General features: G+C 38.4%; 1 protein-coding gene across 1 annotated transcript in view; it reads right to left on the bottom strand.

Annotated features, from left to right (window-relative positions):
• Positions 1 to 19,942, bottom strand: part of GLRA3 (glycine receptor alpha 3) — a 126,312-nt gene that overhangs the window by 4,004 nt on the left and 102,366 nt on the right. Inside the window, exons 7-8 of the mRNA XM_067551973.1 lie at positions 10,377 to 10,591; positions 6,935 to 7,081 (exon numbers count right to left, since the gene is read on the bottom strand). Coding sequence (XP_067408074.1) covers positions 6,935 to 7,081; positions 10,377 to 10,591 — 362 coding nt within the window. The remainder of the gene's footprint in view (positions 1 to 6,934; positions 7,082 to 10,376; positions 10,592 to 19,942) is intronic.

Below are 19,942 nucleotides of genomic sequence, written 5' to 3'. Positions count from 1 at the left end.
ATAAAATAAATGTGATTATCATTAAAAGGTATAATCAATCTAGCCTGTGCATCTATTTTCATTACTAAAGACACCATGATCTTTAGATCTTTGAAAACAGAATAGAAAAGTAAGTATCTTTCATTAGAATTTAGTTTAAAAATAGAACTATATTTTTCAGTTTAGGTACAACATTCCTCTAAGTGCCTGCTTCTTTTGAAACATCAAAAAAAATGTGGATCAATTGTGTATGATGCTTCTAACTCTGCCTCTTCTGTCATCTCTTATGCTCATTTAGATGCTCAAAAAACTTCATAAAATTTAAATGTATTAATTCTTTAAAAAAGACAAATAATGCATTTATTTCAATTTAAAGTTAATTGAAAATGATTTGTTGAAGGCCAGATCCTGCAGACTTGATTCAAGCAAAACTATCACTGACTATATAAGGACTACAGCAACAGTTTTCAGGTTTGGAATTTAATGTTAATCTCCAGTTTCAGGATTTATTATCTCAGCTGTGTGTAATACATGTGATAATCGGCCTAACAGTGGCACATGTTTTGTTTTTATAATAAATTTTTTAAAACTATTTCAGTCAGACGCTAGGATGGGATGGGGTTGGAGGGTAAATCTCTATCATTTCCATCCTCTCCACTACACCAGTGATGCTAGACTTAAATATCATTAACCTGTTTCTATCACAAACATCTCTCTGCTTTTCTTCATGCTTTGCTTATGCACGGAATGTTCTCCAGGAATCTATCCATGAGGTCATTATCCACTCCTTCAAATCCATCCTCACAACCTACTTCTGCTGTGATGTCTGTCAGTGACTAGGATACATGGCATGTTGGGGTAGATGACTTTATTCATTTAGAGCCCAATCTTACTTCCATTCAAGTAAAAAGTAATCTTTTTCTGCTCTCTTCCATGAGAGTTGGATTGGGCCTTTCAAAAACAAAATCACCTTTAAATAATTTGGAACCAAAGTTAAGATCACACAGTTGCAGATGTTATCTCCATTACAATTCTCTCCCTGTCTCCTTTGTTCATCACACTTACAATCTAATTTGAGAACAACAGAAACAAGTAAGATCTTCAAGGAAAAGACTTCATTTTCATGTATGTTTCCATGCACCTAGCACCATAGGGCTAGTTGTGATGGGGCACTACCACTAGAGCTAGTTGATGATATTTGGGGAATATTTTTATGCAAATTGTTATTAAAAATTATCTTTTTCAGTAAAGAATGAACTTTGAATTTTTTCAACCAATTCTAACTACCACAATATAAATCAAAATAATGTCCACATTCTCTTTTGCCAATATCCAGATATTACTTTTTTTGAAAAATGTTAACTGTGTACATCAAACCATAGATTTGTAGCATTTAAAAATTAAAACAGGCAAAGCTTTGGGCCACATGCTTGCCTTATATAGAAAAAACAAGAAGGGGTGTGAGATCACTGATTCCACAAATGGAAACTCATTCTGTCAGGAGTAGAGTTCTATACCCTGTGGATTGGTAAAGTGCCATCTCTCTAAAAATGTCAGTGTCCTAGGATTGTGGATGGACAGGCTTACCTAATAGGCTTTTTCATCTCTAAACTCTGCTTCTATAATCTACCTAGGTATAATAGGGAACAGCATGGCAGTTTTAAATTGTGAAAAGAAAGAGGATTTAAAGTCAAAGTCTCTTCAGGTTATTTTAACACTTATCCTGGTATTTAAGATCTCTTCATTCTCCTGTTGATATCCTGGTCGAACAAAATTCACTGAAGAAGCTTTCTTTATATGATGTAGTTTAAAGAAGTAAAATAAAATCTAATCCCTAAGAATCGGTGATTAACCAGTGCCAACTGAATCAAAGTATGCTAAACCATATAATCACTGACTATGGTAGCTGAACGGGAAAGTGATTGGGGGGTAGGGAGGAACCAGCATAACACAGCGTTAAAGAGCATTTGTTACTTTTACTAGATACAAATGCACATAAATCTCATGTTAGAAATTGTACTGAAGTAATCATGATGTTTGGAAAGACTGTCTAACTGTTTTAATCCAGAAGACTTCAGTTATTTTTGCTAGCAGCATTAGGGATCAATCCAATGTTTCCTTGAGGAGCAATATCCTTTGAGTGAATGTATCAAGTTCTCATACCGTTGCCCAATAAGAGAGGGCTAAGTAAGGGTGCAAGAAAAAGGATACTAGCAGAGTTGTTCTGGCTTGCAGTGCTGGAGACTAAGTCCATCAGTGGGTTGGGAACTCCTACCCTGGAGTGGATATAGGCCCTTGCCATTAGCATCCTCTGCTTAGCATCCACAAGAAGCAGCATCAACATCAATTGCAAATAGAACTGCCTGCCTTCCCTTATAGATAAGATTGACTTCAATAGACAATAGAGCAAATGGAGGTTAAAAAAGGGAGGGGTAGATTTGTTTTTACACCACTGATTTTAAACACAAATTCTTTAAAAAGCAAAACATATAACCCATACACAACAGAAGAAGAAGAAAAATGCACACTGATTCTTAAAAAAAAAAAAAAAATTAAATAAAACAAAAGTTAGAACTACTAGGGTAATATTTAGCAAAAGCTGCTAATGTTTTTCAATCATCCACCTTTTTAAAGTGTAACAATTAGAGTATGTGTGCAATTCCATTGAACACCTTACTATTCAATGCATAGAACAAGGAAATCCAGGAACAGGGTAGTTAGAGAGAAATCCATAAATAAAATGTAGGCCTAATTTAAGGAAATAACTAAAATAAAAATGCCAAAATACTTTAATTTTTACTATGGCAATGATTTTCATTGTAATTGCTATGTATCTCTGAATGCAACTGAGTAACTATTGCCATTTCATGCAAATTGCTGAAATGTTTGTCTGCTTCATTCAATGCTAAGCCTTATTTTAAGTATTTGCTAGTCACTGCTCTATTTACCCTGTGCAGCCTTGGAATATGCACACACAACTCTTACTGACTTAAATGTCAGGTTTGCGTGATCTGATACTAGAATTTGGTCTTATTACAAATATTGTAGCTTCTGAGCCCAATTTGAGCTCACAGACACCAGTGTGTAGCAGGAGTAATTTCATGGTGTTAGACTGGAATAGAAGCACTGTAAAATAAGAATCCTGCCCATTGTGTTCAAGTTTCAAGGGCTTGTACCTAGTTCTTAATTTGTGCCAGGGCTGAGCCCTGGCACCTCTGTCCTTGGTATGTCAGTGGACAAGGGTGATCCAGTGGACATAGCGTACTTGGATTTTTTAAAAGCCTTTGACAAGGTCTCGCCCCAAAGGCTCTTAAGCAAAGAAAGCTGTCCTGGGATAAGAGGGAAAGTCCTTTCCTGGATCAGTAACTGGCTAAATGATAGGAAACAAAGGGTAGGAATAAATGGTCCGTTCTCAGACTGGAGAGATGTAAATAGTAGTGCCCCTTAAGGGTCTATCCTGGGACCACTGCTATTCAACATATTCATAAATGATCTGTAAAAAAGATAAACAGTGAGGTAGCAAAATTTGCAGATGATACAAAACTGCTCAAGATAAGTCCAAAGCAGACTGAGAAGAGTTACAAAGGGATCTCATAAAACTGGGTGACACGGGCAACCAAATAGCAGATGAAAATTCATTGTTGCTAAATGCAAAGTAATGCACATTGGAAAACATAATCCCAGCTATAAGTATAAAATCCTGGAGTCTAAATTAGCTGTAACTATTCAAGAACGAGATCTTGGAGTCATAGTGGATAGTTCTCTGAAAACATCCATTCAATGTGCAGCAACAGCCAAAAATTGTTGGGAATCATTAGGAAAGGGATAGATAAGACCGAAAATATCACATTGCTTCTTTATAAATCCATGGTGCATCCACGTCTTGAGAACTCCATGCAGATCTGGTTGCCCCATCTCAAAAAAGATATATTGGAAAGGGTAACAAAAATTATTAGGGGTATGGAACAGCTTCCATGTGAGGAGAGATTAATAAGACTGGGACTTTCCAGCTTGGGGAAAAAAGAAGAAAGGCAAGATATGATAGAGGTCTATAAAATCATGACTGGTGTGGAGAAAGTAAATAAGGAAGTTTTATTTACTCCTCATTACATGAGAACTAGGGGTCATCAAATTAGGCAACAGGTCTAAAGCAAACAAAAGGAAGCATTCACACAATGCACAGTCAACCTGTGAAACTCTTTGCCAGAGGATGTTGTGAAGGCCTAGACTATAATGGGTTCACAAAAGAACTAGATAAATTCATGGAGGATGGGTCCATCAATGGCTAATAGCCAGGATGGGCAGGGATGCAAAACCATGCTCTGAAGCGTCCCTAGCTTCTGTTTACCAGGAGCTGGGAATGGGCCACAGGGGATGGATCACTTGCTGATTACCGGTTCTGTTCATTCCTTGTGAAGCACCTGGCAGTGGCTACTGCAGGAACACAGGATACTACACTAGATGGACCATTGGTCTGATTCAGTATGGCTGTTCTTATGACAGTTTAAAAAAAAAAAAATTGCTTGAGCCCCGGCACCTTTTTCATTATAAATTCAGCACTGCTTTTACCTGCAAAGTGCTGAGCCCTGTGGCCTGATCCAGCAAAGCATTGATGTCCATGAGACTATGCTTGTACTTAATGTTCAGCACATGCTTAAGTGGTCTTCTGGATCAGACCAGAATCCTCAGCACCTAATAGATCCATCCTTGAGGTCTTTGATTTGGATTGTTAACTGCTGAAGGTGTGTACTTGGGGAAGCTGAAGTCTTTTTTTAAAAACAAAGGTTGTAAATGTAGTTACTTTCCTTCTAGAGGAGGAAGGAAATATTTTACTCCGCCAGACTGTGCCCTTGTGTTTAGAATACTCAATCTGGTTTTCACTCTGAAAAGACACTTATTGAATTCAATTAAGTGAAATTAGCATGTCTGAGAGCCAAAGTAGAAGCTTCTGCAATGAAGCAGTTTACCTATGGGAAGCAAGAGAAATGGACCAAAAAATAGTCACAATGTATCATGCAAGATAGGCATTAATACAACATATGTGATGCCTCAGTTTTGCTTCACCTGCACACTTCCCAATAATCCATCTTTTCCAGGCCCACTCTTAACATTTCAAACCTTCAGGCTGCTTTCAGAGAGCTGTCATATTTCAAAAATAACCTGCCACAAAAATGCCTTTCCTCATATAGGGCTGGGGGAAGTGCACTTTCTGTTAGTGTGTCAGCACGAAGTATTTCTTTTTCCTCATCTTTGTTCAGGGCCTGGTCCTGAAGGCTCTTGGTGGGTCCCCTGAGCTTCAGTGGGCACAGGAGAAAGTCCAATATCAGGGGCGGAAGTAGCCTTCAGATTCTATGAAGGCATTTTCTTGGACGTAATTTTGAGTTGTAGTCAAGTGGGGCCTCAGTTGCCCATAACAGCATTTTCCACTCACAACCTGCATCGTGTCTTAGTGCAGAGGGGAAGCCTTGAGGAAGAGAGGAAGTTGGAGAATGAGCCTGCATCAACCCCACAGTGATAGCTTCAGTTATGTGGGGCTGGACCCTGTTCTCCCTTCAGGCATTGTGATCTGGTACATGGGGTTGTAGTGCCAATCAGGTTTGGCTCCCTTGGTTTCATGATCTCTGTAGATATGGTTGAGCCCATGAAACCATGTTAAAGCTGCCCTGGCCAATAGTTACATAAGGTATAAGAAGTGGGCTTCATGTCTGAGATTTCTGAAAATGCTGGACAAAATGCATTGGCTTGGGACAAACCATTGCAAGCTCTTATATAAATGCTAATCCTGCCCTACAAAATCTTACCCAGGTAGGGCTATCTCCAGGCATGCTGTATTGTGTAATAGATTTATAATATATTGGGAATATGAGGGGAATAAGCTGATACCTCATTTGTAACTTGTGACCTGAATAATAATTTGAGCCCAGGTCTTTGGGAATGAAAGACTCAAGCTAACTGACATGTTCTTCTTTAATACAGTTTGAAATCTGATACATAGCAATATTCTACATAATGGCCTCATCCAACTCCTGTTAAAGCCAATGAAATACTCTCTTATTGACATCAATGAATGGCTGGGGTGGAAAAAATTGTATTCTCAAACATTTTTTCCCTATAAAGAAATCAGCAATGAGTAGTGGCAGTCTAACTCACATTTGAGTACTGTGGCTCAAATCCCGGAAGTCTTTACTCAGTATTTACTCAGGTAGAATTTCCACTGACTTCAAGGATTTACAGGATTTGCCCTTTGGGCCTAGATTGTGCCACCTTTATTCATGATCAGTAGTAACATATTTCACAAGTAGTCCCAATAAATTCAGCTGAGGGCACAGAGTCTCAGAAGATCATTGCTCTGTTAAAGTCAATTAAGAGCTATATGACAATTTATACCAGCTGAGGATGTGACTGCCACCTGAACAGAGGAGGTACAATCTGGTGCTCAGTTACCAGAATATATAGAATACAAGAAAAAGAAACTTAATGACATTTAGCAGAAAATGTACTTCCCCCAGTAGCAAAACTCAAAAGTGAGCTTTTATCAAAAACTACATTTAGATCAGACACCTTGTTAAGGCCTTCTGTTGAGCCCTAGAGCCAAATTAAGGACTATGTTTAATAAATCTCCAAGCAATTATGTGAGTGTACCAGCAACACTTACAATCATGGAGTACTTTGACAGTGCTTTCACAGGATGAAATTCATCCCTGAAGAGCAGGAGCCATACATGGCCCACCCACAATTTAAATCCCCCTTAATCCCTCTTTTGAGGATTTAAGTAGGATTTGTGTGATTGTGTAGTCCTTGTACTGACCCGCTGCCCAGGGTGAATTTTACCCTATGTTACCATTTTATTTGTACAGCAACTTTAAGCAGTGCCATCCTTAACAACCAAAGCCCCCCTTCTTTGTATAAATCTGTCTCAAAGTTGTTAGTATTGCTAGTTTTGCGTTTTTTTTACCTTGTTCTTCTTCCTCTTCCGGCGGAATCTCAGAAGCTCTTTATGCTGCCTTGACACAAAATTTACAGCTGCATACTCCAAAAGTGCAGAAAATACAAAGAGCAGGCACACTGCCATCCAAATGTCAATAGCTTTGACATATGACACCTATGGAGAAAGACACTTGAAAATATTAGAAACACAGATGTGAATTTCAGTATCTCATAATGCCAGGGGGGAAATAAATTAGCATCCCCAGACCACAGTGCTATTTTTACCAAACAAGTACTAGCATGAAATCAGCTTATAACAGAGGACAAAAGATTCAATCTTTATTCCTCACAATTTAATTTTTTGAAAAATGAATTTCTTGCCTGTTCGTGAGCAAATCTTTGCACAAATGTTTAGTACTTCATCAACATTTCTTTCTGATTTGCTCTACCTGGTCTGTAATCAAAACTCTGATAATGTAAAGGGAAAAGCAGAAAAAAGATCATGACATTTTATTGTTAATTTCTGGAAGTGTATGATCCATTCTCTATTGCGATCTGCTCAAGCAGCATGAAGGGGCTGGCATGTGGCTAAAATTGACCAGCAAGAAATTTCTCTGGCACAGGGGAACGCCTCACTGGCAAAAAGCCAATGGAGTTAAGGGCTGTGTTGGAGAAGGAAGGGGCTGTAATAAAGCAGAGCTCTCCTGACAGAGGATCTACAGAGCCCCTTAGCTGCTACAACTCTTGCTCGGGTTGAGGCAGTTGGAGCTCAGTCTCAGATCACAATCTGGCCCTGTACTTTAGGGCATGCTTCTGCTCTGATTAAAGCCAGTTAGAGTTTTGACATTTGATCCTACTAGAAGCAGAATCAGGCCCCCAAACATGTGATGAAAATGTATGCAATTTTCTCAGCTATAATTTTTTTGTTCTTTTGTTTTTATGTGTATGTAGTGTAATTTTCCCCCAACTTGTTGCAGCCTTTACTTTTCTACCTCTTTAGCATCTATTGTAAGGTGGTTGTAATAATTGTGGCCTAGTTGGCTTACCCCATTTGTGAGCTTCTGGGAAAGGAGTAAGAGTTTATAACATATTACAATAACTTATAACAATAAATATTGATGGTGCAAAGTGCAAACATGAGAGAGATTGAACTAGTCCAAACAAAAAGGCCTACTAATATAACCCAAGGACAATGTAAAGATCACGTAAACAAGAGAAGTGTGAGACTAGAAATAAACCAACTAACATTGATATATTGGAAATTAGGCCTACTGGTAGACAAAATAACGAGAGGATAGGCTATTCTGCCCATCACGTCCTTTTGGGATCCTTAAAAGAGAAGATTTTGTGGGGAAAATTGAAGGTGGCTGCTGGCTGAGTGAAGGATGGAGGAATATGAAGGAGTGAGTTTCACCATGATGACTGCTATCCCCCTACTATTTCCTGGGATCCACTATAAAAGCATTGGGTCTTTACTGTTCTAATCCTGAGAGATGGCCTAACCAGATTGGACCAGAGAAAGGGATCCAGATGACATGGCCATCTGCACTGGCTAAATCCCGAACACCATTGGGAGTGTGAAACTTTGTTACACTCCCTCCCCATTTGTTTTTTTCCTTCCCTGCCTTATTTTTTTTCTCTTAGAGTCTGGTATAGCCCACTGAGACTATATAATTTGCAACATTACTCTGAGCCACTGACCAAAGAAACCATTAAAAGCAATGCCCTTAACAGCCTGATTCTGGTACAAGTTTGCCAGATATCAGGGTGGCTAATAAGACTGTGTGCCATGTCTGTGTTTCTCCAGCAGAGAAGTTGCAAGTGAGAGTCAACACCAAAGGCAGAAGCTGTATTTTCTATCATTGCTGTTTGTGTTTCTCTCCACTCTTGTGGTGATCTTGTTTTGTCTTCTAGGAGACTGGATTAGATTTTAACAGTTCCAGCCCGTCTCCATTAACTATTTCCTTTTTTTTTTTTTTTTTTGTCATGAAAAGCAGTTATCACATTTAATATCATCCAAAAGACTGTTTGTTTGCAGTTTTGTTGTAGTCATGTTGGTCCCAGGGTACAAGAAACAAGGCAGGTGAAATAATCTTTTATTGGATGCATTTCTGTTGATGAAAGACAAGCTTTTGAGCTCAAAACAGTCTAAAAGACTGTCAGGTAGGGTTTATTTTCCTTTTAAAGATTCTGTGCAGTGAAAGGGAAATTATATATGCCTTATAATTTACATTTTAAATACTTTCACTGTTTTTCTTTCTTCTGTATGCTTAAGAAAAGGTTAAAGGATTTTAATAGTGTTTGCCATGGTACTTAAAAGACTGAGGTCTCTGTATGTCAAACCCTGAACCTTTGCTGAAAACTACTTAATATTGGACAGTACAGGGTTGTGTTCACACCTTTGCTCTTTGAGCCTATATATTCCATCAAAATTAATACAGCATCATACACTGTAGGACACTAAGCTCCCTCCAAAGACAACCAAAGGCGCATTTATTTTGATCAGAGAAAACAAGGACTGGCTCCAACAATCAGAATGATATAGTATTTACACACAAATGAGTGGTACCAGCAAATTACTACTATAAATTTTTCAGCAATGCTACATAAGTGATTTAAAAATGGAAAACATAATTTTTTGTTTTGTGGTGATTTCATCCATGCTGATTACAAAGACAATTTTGTAAAACACTTTTGGGCTAGACTGTCACCCTTATTCAGCCAGGCAGTCAGATGGTGGCTGAGGTGGTGACACTTGTCCAATACTCCTCACTGTAAGAGGATGGTGCTGGGGAGGACTGGGATGAGCCATGGATCCTCGAGAATAACTGGCTAGATACACATAGTGAGCTCTTATATGAAAAGAAAAAAATAACTCCCTGTGCCCCCGGAACCAGAGGTGGGGAGCTGGAGAGACGTTACTCTGTGAATCTCAATTTTTTTTCTCTGGTCTGCTTGTGGGAGAGTACAGTTACATGCTGTCTTTTACTCATGGCAGACTATAAAGCTGCATCCTCTCAATATTTGCTAACTATGTTGGCTTATACTGAGACCAAGAAAGGGACAAACTCCTTGCAGATCAGCACAAAAAGTCTGGGCAACATTAATGGATCAGTGAAGAACACTTGCTTCAGGGTTCAAATTCTGTACCATTGAAGGTAATGGAGTTAAGCCAGCTGAGAATTTGGCCCAACAGATGTATTAGTAAAGAAGTAGAATGTGTTCTGTTTTTTTTTTTGGTTTTTTTTGAATATTTATTAAATAGAACAAAGTGGTTTATCTCCCTCCTGTTCATCCTTAATGAACATTATCTGTTAATAAGAGCACATATTGTAAAGACTATTGAAGGCCTCCAACAGCTATATGTAATCATCATAGAATAGCCGTATAGAATCATCATAGACATATAGAATCATCTGTACTAGCACAGTGATATTGGTATAATACAAGCAAAGCAGGGTTTTGCCTACCTTTGGAAGTGATGCTCGTGAACCTGAACTTTGTGTTGTCATGGTCAGTACAGTTGTTATACCTAAAGCCACTCGGGCTGGTGCTGCATCCATATTGATCCAAAACGACACCCAGGAGAGAATGACAATCAGGAGACTTGGTATGTACATTTGAATGAGATAGTAACCCATTTGCCTTTCAAGGTGGAATCGGACTTCAATGCATGTAAACTTTCCTAGTTGTAACCCAAAAAAAAAAGTTAATGAAAGTAGGCTATTTTTTGTCAGCGTTTAACGCACACTCTAAATAAAATATTTGACTAATTCAACTAGATTTGTCTTCTAATGGAGTTACAATAGTTTTAATTTTATTTTCAGAATATATACATTTCCCCATCACCACAAGAACATCTGTTGGAGCAAGAGCAATTGAATGTTCAGAAGGTTCTCTGCTGTTAGAATTCAGTAAGCTGCTCTAGAGTTGTGCTGCTTCTTAAAGTAAAGATCTGAATGAAACACACTAACCATTCTGCCATTGGTCATAATGAGCAACAGGTCATTTTCCAGCCTTTGCCATCTCAGTTGCTATTTGGAGATATTGCCCTGTACAGAGGGAAGTTTTACTCTCCCATGCCATCAAAACTACCATCCCATGGTTCAGTTTTAAGTTTAATTTTATTTCTTAAATATAACCTAAAAGGGAAAGATGAGGGTTGGCCAAAGGTCAACAATTAGTTACTGACAAGTATATATGCCTTATCCCCTTCCAAAATGTTCTAACTTGAAAACCTAGTGACCAAGGTTTTCAAAACTGGGGGCTTCTAATCAGGTTACTTTAGGAACCTGAATAAGTGGCTTGATTTTTTTTTTTCCAAAGTGTTAAGAACCCAGCAGTTCACAGTGACTTTATTAAAAATGAGCAGGGAATGTATTATTCCACTGTGGAAATAGAATATCACTATTGTCTCAAAAACCAAAACCAGTGATGATGCAAAATGTTTTTTTTTACCCTTTTAAGCCAGAATTTGTCACAGTTCCTGACCTTGAGTTATTCTCCTTTGTAATTCTTTGTTTCTACTAAATATCAGCATTTGAAGGCAATTTGATATAATTTCTGCTGTCAATAAATATATTTCACCATAGATTGCTGTGCTTATTGGAATGAATTTTAATAATTCTGGATTTCAGACGGATGCATTTATTATATTTAAAAGGTGTGCAATTATTCCAGAACTTGTTGATTTCCAATAAGTTCAGTTATTTTTTCTAATTCACTTTTACCCACCAATATGTCACATACATATAGCAAATCCCATGCTGCTTATCACATTCATATATCATCCTGTATTATCTTTGTACTGAAATGGCATTATTTGACTTATAGAAATTAATTTGAGTGAAACGGAGTTAAAAATTTCTTTTATTCTCCATTTCTGGACAAATTAAATACTGGTAAAGTGTATCATTCATTCGTTTATTTCCTTAATAGAGCTTTATTATAAAGCTATTAGTTTTGGCTGTAGATTGTGTAGTAAATTTCAGAGAGCGCAATCCTTTATTTCTGTGGCGTAACACAAAAGTGTCCACATTTAAGTAAGACTAAGATGCAAAAATTCTATTTTAAAATTAGAGAAGACAATCAAGGAGTTTTATAGCTACCAGATCAATCATTAGCTTCACTCATAATCTGTGTCTGACTTCTCAAGATAATTCTCTATTGCTGATGTCTCTAGCCCAACCCAACCTTAAATCGTAGCACATGCCCTGCTCCATGTTTTGCAACCTCCCCTTCTCTGGCCTCTCTGATCCACCATGACATCCGGGGCTACTGAAGTCAATAGGAGTCTTGCCATTAACTTCAGTGGGGTCAAGATTTTACCCTACATCTCCATCTTCAAGTCTGTTCAAAATGCTGCGGATAAAGTCATCTCACTTAGCAGATTCACCTTTTCCATCTGCCTACTTGAATGTCTGCACTGGCTTTAACCTTTCGCATCCTTGCCTTGAAGGTTCTGCACAACTATGCTTCTGCTCACATCTCCTTTTGCTTGTGACCTTTGCTCTGCCAACTTGGCGGCCTTGACGTTCCCCATTCTCCTTATCCCATTAGCAATTCCGTGCTTTTTCTCGCACTGTCTTCTTTGGATAGAACACTCTCCCAGATTTTATATGCCATAGAAGCTCATTTTCCTTCCTTCTCAAACTCACTTCCTATGCCTCATCTTCTGATCTTGATATAGTTATTTCACTACTTCTTGAAAACAAACCACAACAACCAACAAAAATCCACAACCTTGATGCTAACAAGTTTTATATGTAACATTATTGTATTTCATGATCTGATAGGGAGAGACTGATTTGATACCTGGCTATTAAGCACTCTGGTAAAGCTGCTCCCCAGGCACCTAAAGTAAGGTCCATGCTGCTGACCTTCTTGTTGACCATAAGAGAAGCTTGTTCTCGGTTTGAACTTTTACTTTTCCCCGTTTTTAACAAAATAATCAGGCCTGCAAGGATGGGGCCTATTGCAAGGACTAAGGGGCTGGAGCCTGGACCTGGCTAGCCCTGGGGCCTCAAGGTATAGGGATCAAGTGAGAGCTGCCAAAAGAGTTAGACCTTGCCAATGGAATTATAACCAATAGTAGAAGATTTGATAGCCATATAAATAAAAAGAAAATGAGGAAAGATGGTGTGGACCACTGAGGATGGGGTGGAGATTAAAGCTAATCTAGGCATGGCCCAACACCTACACAAATACTTTGCCTCAGTTTTTAATGAGGCAAATGAAGATTTTCGGGGTAGTAGTAGGATGACTAATTGGAACAGTATGGAGGTAGAAATTACGACATCTGAGATGGAAGTCAAACTCCAACAGCTTAATGGGACTAGAGCAGGAGGCCCAGATAAAGACAAAGTAGTTAAGAACGCAAAAGGTGAACACTAATTAGGTAAAATACAACATGGTTTTACAAAAGGTAGATTGTGCCAGACCAACCTGATCACCTTCTTTGATAAGGTAACTGATCTTTTTTAGATAAAGGAAACACAGTAAATGTAATCTACCTGGATTTCAGTAAGACATTTGATAATTTCCCATGTGGAACTGTATCCGTTAAACAGGAGAAGATAGGGATTCATATGAGAATTGAAAGGTGGATAAGGAACTGGTTAAAGGGGAGACTACAATGGGTCCTACTGACAGGTGAACTTCCAGGCTGGAAGGAGGGAACTAGTGGGGTTCCTCAGGATCAGTCTTGGGACCAATCTTATTTAACATTTTTATTAATGACCTTGGTACAAAAAGTGGCAATGTGCTAAAACTTTGCAGATGGCACAAAGTTGAAAGGTATTGCTAATAGAGCAGAGGACCGGAATATCACACAAGATATGGATGACCTTATAAACTGGAGTAATAGAAATGGGATGAAACTTAATAGTACAAAGTGCAAGGTTATGTATTTAGGGACTAACCACAAGAATTTTTGCTATCAGTGACAGAGGAGGAGAAAGTCCTGGGTGTATTGATTGATCACAGGATGACTGAGCCACCAATGGGATGCAGCTGTGAAAAAGGCTCATGAATAGGTAGAATAGATATAGCTAGCACTAGTTACCCAAAGCTCAAGCCAATGCATAGCTTTTCTCTGACTCAGTGAGACTGAATTGTTCAGACATAAATTTCAGTATTGTCATGACTCAAACCCTTTTGATCTAGAACTTCTGAATTGAGAGAGACATCAGGGATCTGACAGTTGGCAGCACAAAAGTCATATTAGAATATCCAGAGCTCATCTTTTGTCCTCAGAGTAGAATAATATCAGAACTATTATTGTCCAGCAGGTGCTGAAGTATATAATATCTTGAATTCCACCTGTCTATCCTGAGTGAGCTGATTCACAATGAGGCCCAGTTCTGTTAATATGCATTTGGTGGCAGCAGATGAAGATTGATTTAAAGTGGTTGACCAACTTCTGGGTGATTATAATTATACTGGCTATAGATGGCTGCTTGTATTTTTTGAACTTGGAGGGATACACAAAATGCTCCAGAAAGCATAGACTATAGTCATTAAAAGTTTTTACCATGTTATTGCTGCTGTACTGGTGATGTGGATACTGTCTCTGGCAAACTATTTACGGAGTGTGTTCAGACAGGCATCTGACATGGTCAGGGCTGGGTGCTAGTAGAAAATGTTTGGCTTTTTTTTTTTAAATCTCTGTCTCAAAGACAGGCTGGGTTTTGTTGCTCTGTTGTCAACATATCTACCTTGAATAAAGAACAACTTGCAGGTTTCAGAATTATTACTGAATGTGGGCTTGTCACTACGCAGCAGGGATCACATTTTTGGACAAAATATTTGCTGTAGGGGAACTGATATATAGGGTACAATAACTTAATCAGCTGAACAAATCCCAATTCCTCCATAATGCAGAATGGCTTGTAGCCAGAGATTTTTGCTTTAGTTCTCTAAATGGCCAAGGGGGAGCGCTGAAATGGAAGCTTGCAGAGAAGCCTCAAAGGGGGTTTGGAAGGGTTCCGAGATTGATGGATTGGGTGTTTGGGTGAGTGAGAAGAGTGGTGTCAGTGTCAGGGCATTTTGAGGCATTTGGAGTGGTGATTGTTTTTGGGAGTGGGATTCTTGGATGGGGATTGGTGATGGGAGGGATTTAGTGGATGACAATTGAGACATAGCAATTGTAAGGGGGGTTCTTCCTCCTTACTACTAGCTTCTCCCCTATCCATTTTAATGTTCTCAGGCCTAACATAACCCTCCCTTTCCCTGGCACACAACTCGCTGACCCATCCTTCTCATTAGCATAGAATGTGAGGCAATTAGCATAGAATGTGAGGCAATTAGCATAGAATGTGAGGCTAATTATCATAAAAGGTGAGGCTAGTTAGCATGTTAAGTAATTGATTGGCTTACAGTATTTTTACATCAGAACCTAATTAACATGGCAGTCATGGCCTAATTACCATATTAGGTGGCCTTCAAGCTGATTGGCTGAGCTTGGCTGATCAAACTGTATTTAAAGCTCAGTCAGCAGGCTAAGCTTTGTAGAGAACTTAGATCACTTGAGGAGAGGAAGAGCTGAACGTAGGGTGAGCTGACCATCTAAAGAAGAAGAACTGAAATCACTTCGAAGAGAAGAGCTGAAAAGAACCACGACATCCTGAAAACATCTGAACAGTAGTGAGCATCATTGAAACAAAGGTGCATCTTAGGCTTTAGACAACTGGGCTGAGTCCCCACTCTATCTTTAAGCCAAGGTAATCCTTTTGTTAGGAAGCCACACAGGTACATCTGAACTTACAGGAAAATGGGCTAACTGAGTCCCTGCTCTGTGTCTGAGACTGAGGTAACTCTCATAGCAATCCTTGGACAGAGCAGAAGGACCTTCCCTGACGAACAGAGGGGTGTTTGAAAGGTCGTGTAAGTAAAGGTTACCTGAGTCTGCAGGTCAATAAAGTTGGATGCTTGTGATCTGAGTGAGATTCTCCCTCTCTACCCATCTAGCAAACGCCTGATCCACGTTTGTTGGATGATAGATGTTTAAGTATAGATATTTATGATAGAATGTTAAGTATATTAAGTTATATAGTGTTCTGAATAACAATACTACATCTATATTCTTAACATTATTTTACCATATATGTTCTAGTAGTCTAAGTACTATTTTCTATACCATATATATTTTTAATATTTGTATTCTGATGAATATATATTGTTATATGGTTACAAGTCATGCCTGATTTCTATCTTTCTATTTAATGTAACCATTCACTTCTAAATAAACATGGTATCTGTTTTCAAAGCATCACAACATGTGTTCTACCTTGATTGGAGGGCTGTATCCATGTCCTTTCAAGGGAGGATTGTCTCCTTGGAAATTCCAATAGAGCAAACTACCATACCAGAAGTTTTTAGGGGTAATCCTGTATTCTAAAGTTCTCTCTGTAATAACAAATTGGCTTCCCTAAATTCTTCTGGGCTTGTCCCCAGCACCATCATTTCCCTATTGCACTATGCATCATCCCTACATATTAAAAAAAGATGCTCAAAGCTCCTAAGAGCCTATAACCTAAATATAAGATGAGTCAACAGGTAGATCCAACAAACAGATGGGAGGTGGACAGAGAGTGCACAGGTAACAGAGAGATGATTCTGATTAATGTAATAAACATCATCGGACATCAGCTCCCTAAATATCATCAGGTGTTTTGAAAGCACCATGGCATGGGTGAGTTTAAGGAAAGTTTTGAAAGCAGTTAATATAGAGGTGCTGAAAGCTTTACAGGGAGCTTCTCCCATGCACGACTGAAGCATGGGAGAAAGAACAGACATGCTTGTTGGAAAATTTGACAAATGAGTAATCAAAGATGGCATCACTAACGAAGTAGAGGCAAGGGTTGATAGCTCAATAGCATATGAGACTCTAAATGTATGAGTTTGTTAAAATACTCATTTACACATTACTTGCTGTTAGCTGTTTTGAGTGCTTTTATAAGCAATAGATCACCTTACTTTTCAATGTGACTTTTGTGGCTAATATGAAATATCCAAAAATTTCAGCTTTGCAACACTTAGCTTTGGTTGGATTACTATCAAAGAGAGAACCTCTCAAGTGATGATGCTTCCTTTCTCTCACTCTTAGCTCACAATGGAACCGCAAAACAAATGACTAGATTAGAATTCTCAGGATGTTATATGATTGATTAAACTGTGTTCAAAATGCACCCAATCAGATCAGCAAATTCATCTGATAAAGGATACGCATGTGCCAATCTGCTTTTGTAGTTTTTTTTATGCTTACATGACAAGAAGCCTAATTCTGCTCTCATACCTGTTACTTTTAATGACTGAAACTCTGTAATGCTTCACCTTTGTATGAACAAATCTTTGTTTAATACTAGCATCCATACCATGATTGCATACAGCCAAAACTTATTAAATTATTTTTCCTTTGCTTTCACAAAGTCCATTGATGTCATTAGAAGGCTTTCCAAACTGCACAACTTAAATCCAGAACTTGGCCTCAGTGTAATCATTTCACCTAGGAGGTGGAATCAGGTGGCTAATCATAGAGTAAAGACTATTCAGCATGACTAAGGGTGACAGAATTGGGCACTATGTGGTTCCAAATGCCTTCAGAGAACTTAGATTAATGTACTAATCAAAAGTCCCATTTCAGATTTGTCTGATTTTTAGAGCTGTTTGGGGGGTAAAAAAACCCACCTTTTTTTCTGCAGAAAATGTTGAGGTTTTGGCAAAAATTGGAAACCCATTTTATTGGATAAAAACCAAAATATTTCAACTGAAAACCAAAATGTTTCAATCCCAAAATGCTGCCTCGGGAAACTGTAGTTTAGGTACCTCATGCTCCCATTCTCTTCTATGGGCAAGGCTCTCTGGTTAGACTACATCTTTCATGGTGCATGATGATCTTCCCTCTTGGTGAGGGAAAGCAAAGTGATGCATCATGACAGTTGTATGGCCACAGTGAATCATGGGAGATGAAGTCCAGCTAGGGAGCGTGCTGGAGTAATGGGAGCAAAAGATACATAAACTATAATTCCCATGAGCCAATACAGCAACATTTCAGAATAAAAATACACTGGTTTTTGACCATTCATTTTATGGATTGAAAAAATCAAAATTTTCTGTGCAAAGCAGATGCTATTTGTGAAAAATGTTGTTTAGCTGAAAACCCAATATTTCATCAAAACACACTTTCAATGGGAAATTTTCAGCCAACCCTATTAACTAACATGTCACATCAGCTTCAGCATCAACATAATAACAAGCAAATAGTCATTTTAAAGAACAGGATGTGAAAGAAGGGAAAATGAGGAATAATGTGTTTCTAGAGGAGGAGATTTTCAAAAGCACAAAGATCAATGGGAGTTGGCTGCCTAACGGGCCTTTGTATCTTTGAAAAGCTCTTATTTATGCTCTGGAGTTTGTCTTTAACCAAGACATCGTTAGAGAAGAAACAAGCAAATGGTTTGTTCTGCAGATCGATTAAGGGTGGTACATGTACAGCTATGTCTAAATGGCATGCAGATGTTTGATTTCTTTTTCTACTATCTAGCCTGCCAGCAGAAATCAGTGTTTTTTTGAAAGCAGGGGAAAAACAAGCCACAGTTCATGAAAAGATAGTTGCTGATTGGCTTTGATTCTCCTTTGCCAAAAGAAGCATAGTGTTTGAGCTGGAGCACTGCTTGTACTTTCTTTCCTACTGAGCCATTATCAGTGTCACTATTAGGCAAATAGTTTGACTGAGTTTGCTGTGGTCAGTAAAAAGACTTCTGCTCAGAATGACATGAAGGCATTTGTCATTCAGTTCCTGTCGTTTCTGAAATGCTGCTTAACACCGTACCTCCATCTCCTCCCACTTCAGAAAATTTCTTAAGGAAAAGAAAACAAAACAAAAAACTAAAATAAATTCCTCCAAACAAATAACTTTATTAAAGATTAGTTAAGGTTATTCAAACACACACACATCACCAACACAACCATAAAAAGGCTAGAAACTAATTGTCTTCATCTACCCATTACAATTTACAGCCATGATTTCACCTTCATCACACTTCATTGCCCATATCTACTCACAAAACGCATGCCCTTCTCCCTTCATGGAAAACATGCACCCTGTGGCTTGGCCATGCAGATTTATTAGAAATAGATGTTTTCTGATTGCTCAGATGACAAACTGGCATAGCATTATAATAAATGTGTGTGCTGTCCAGACTTTAAGTTGATGGTTGTTTAAGGGTTGCATTGGATGGAAGGAATTGTTTTAAGTGGAAACAGTTTGTAATAATGTTTATCATTTGAGGACATTTTTGTTTATAGTGTGTATAGTAGTACTATGCATGTAGTGTGATAAAGTATGGTGTGGTTTATTTTTATTTTTTTTCAGTAAATATCTGTGGTCAGAGTTAAGGCTGCATGTTTTATGTGTGCTGTAGGTGGTGTATATGGATGAGATAATGTGAGGAAGGCAAAACCATCTTTGTAGGTTGCAAAAAGTGGGTGGGGACAGAACTAGTGATTTTTCTGCTTATTGTAACTGTGTTGGTGGGATATGTCATGTTCCCATTCATTGTTCCCCAAAACCTATCACTGGGAGCAGTGCCATGTGGATCCAAAAGGGAGTGAAGAAGGATGTTGCTGAGTGATGGTAGCCATTGCTGGAAACAGGATGAGATAGGCCACTGTTGCGTTCTGTGGTTGGAATGGTTATGTTCCTATATTTAGAAGCAATTGCAGTTTCCCAAACCTCTTGAACTATCTCTACTTAGTGAGGTTAATTTTCAGTTACACGTGGAGCATGCATGAGACTCTCTCAATGCTGCTTCCTCACACCATGCTGAAACTTCACCAGTTATTGTTAATACATTCCACAGGCAATCTCGTGCTTGTGCTATCTACAGCAAACCTCTGAAACAAGCTTCATATCTTGTGTCGTAACTATATCTATACTGAAATGATTGCTGGGCAATTAGCAAATGCTATTTGTAGCTATGCAGCATCTTTTTAACAACCCTTTTAATCTACTCTGATGTATGCTTGAGTGAGAAGC

The sequence above is a fragment of the Emydura macquarii genome, unplaced genomic scaffold (assembly GCF_026122565.2).
Source record: "Emydura macquarii macquarii isolate MOO-44397 ecotype Brisbane River unplaced genomic scaffold, CSIRO-AGI_Emac_v2 contig_1363, whole genome shotgun sequence".
Lineage (NCBI taxonomy): Eukaryota > Metazoa > Chordata > Testudines > Chelidae > Emydura > Emydura macquarii.
Note: the sequence above shows the minus strand (reverse complement) of the source record. Positions and strands in the feature narration are given on the sequence as shown.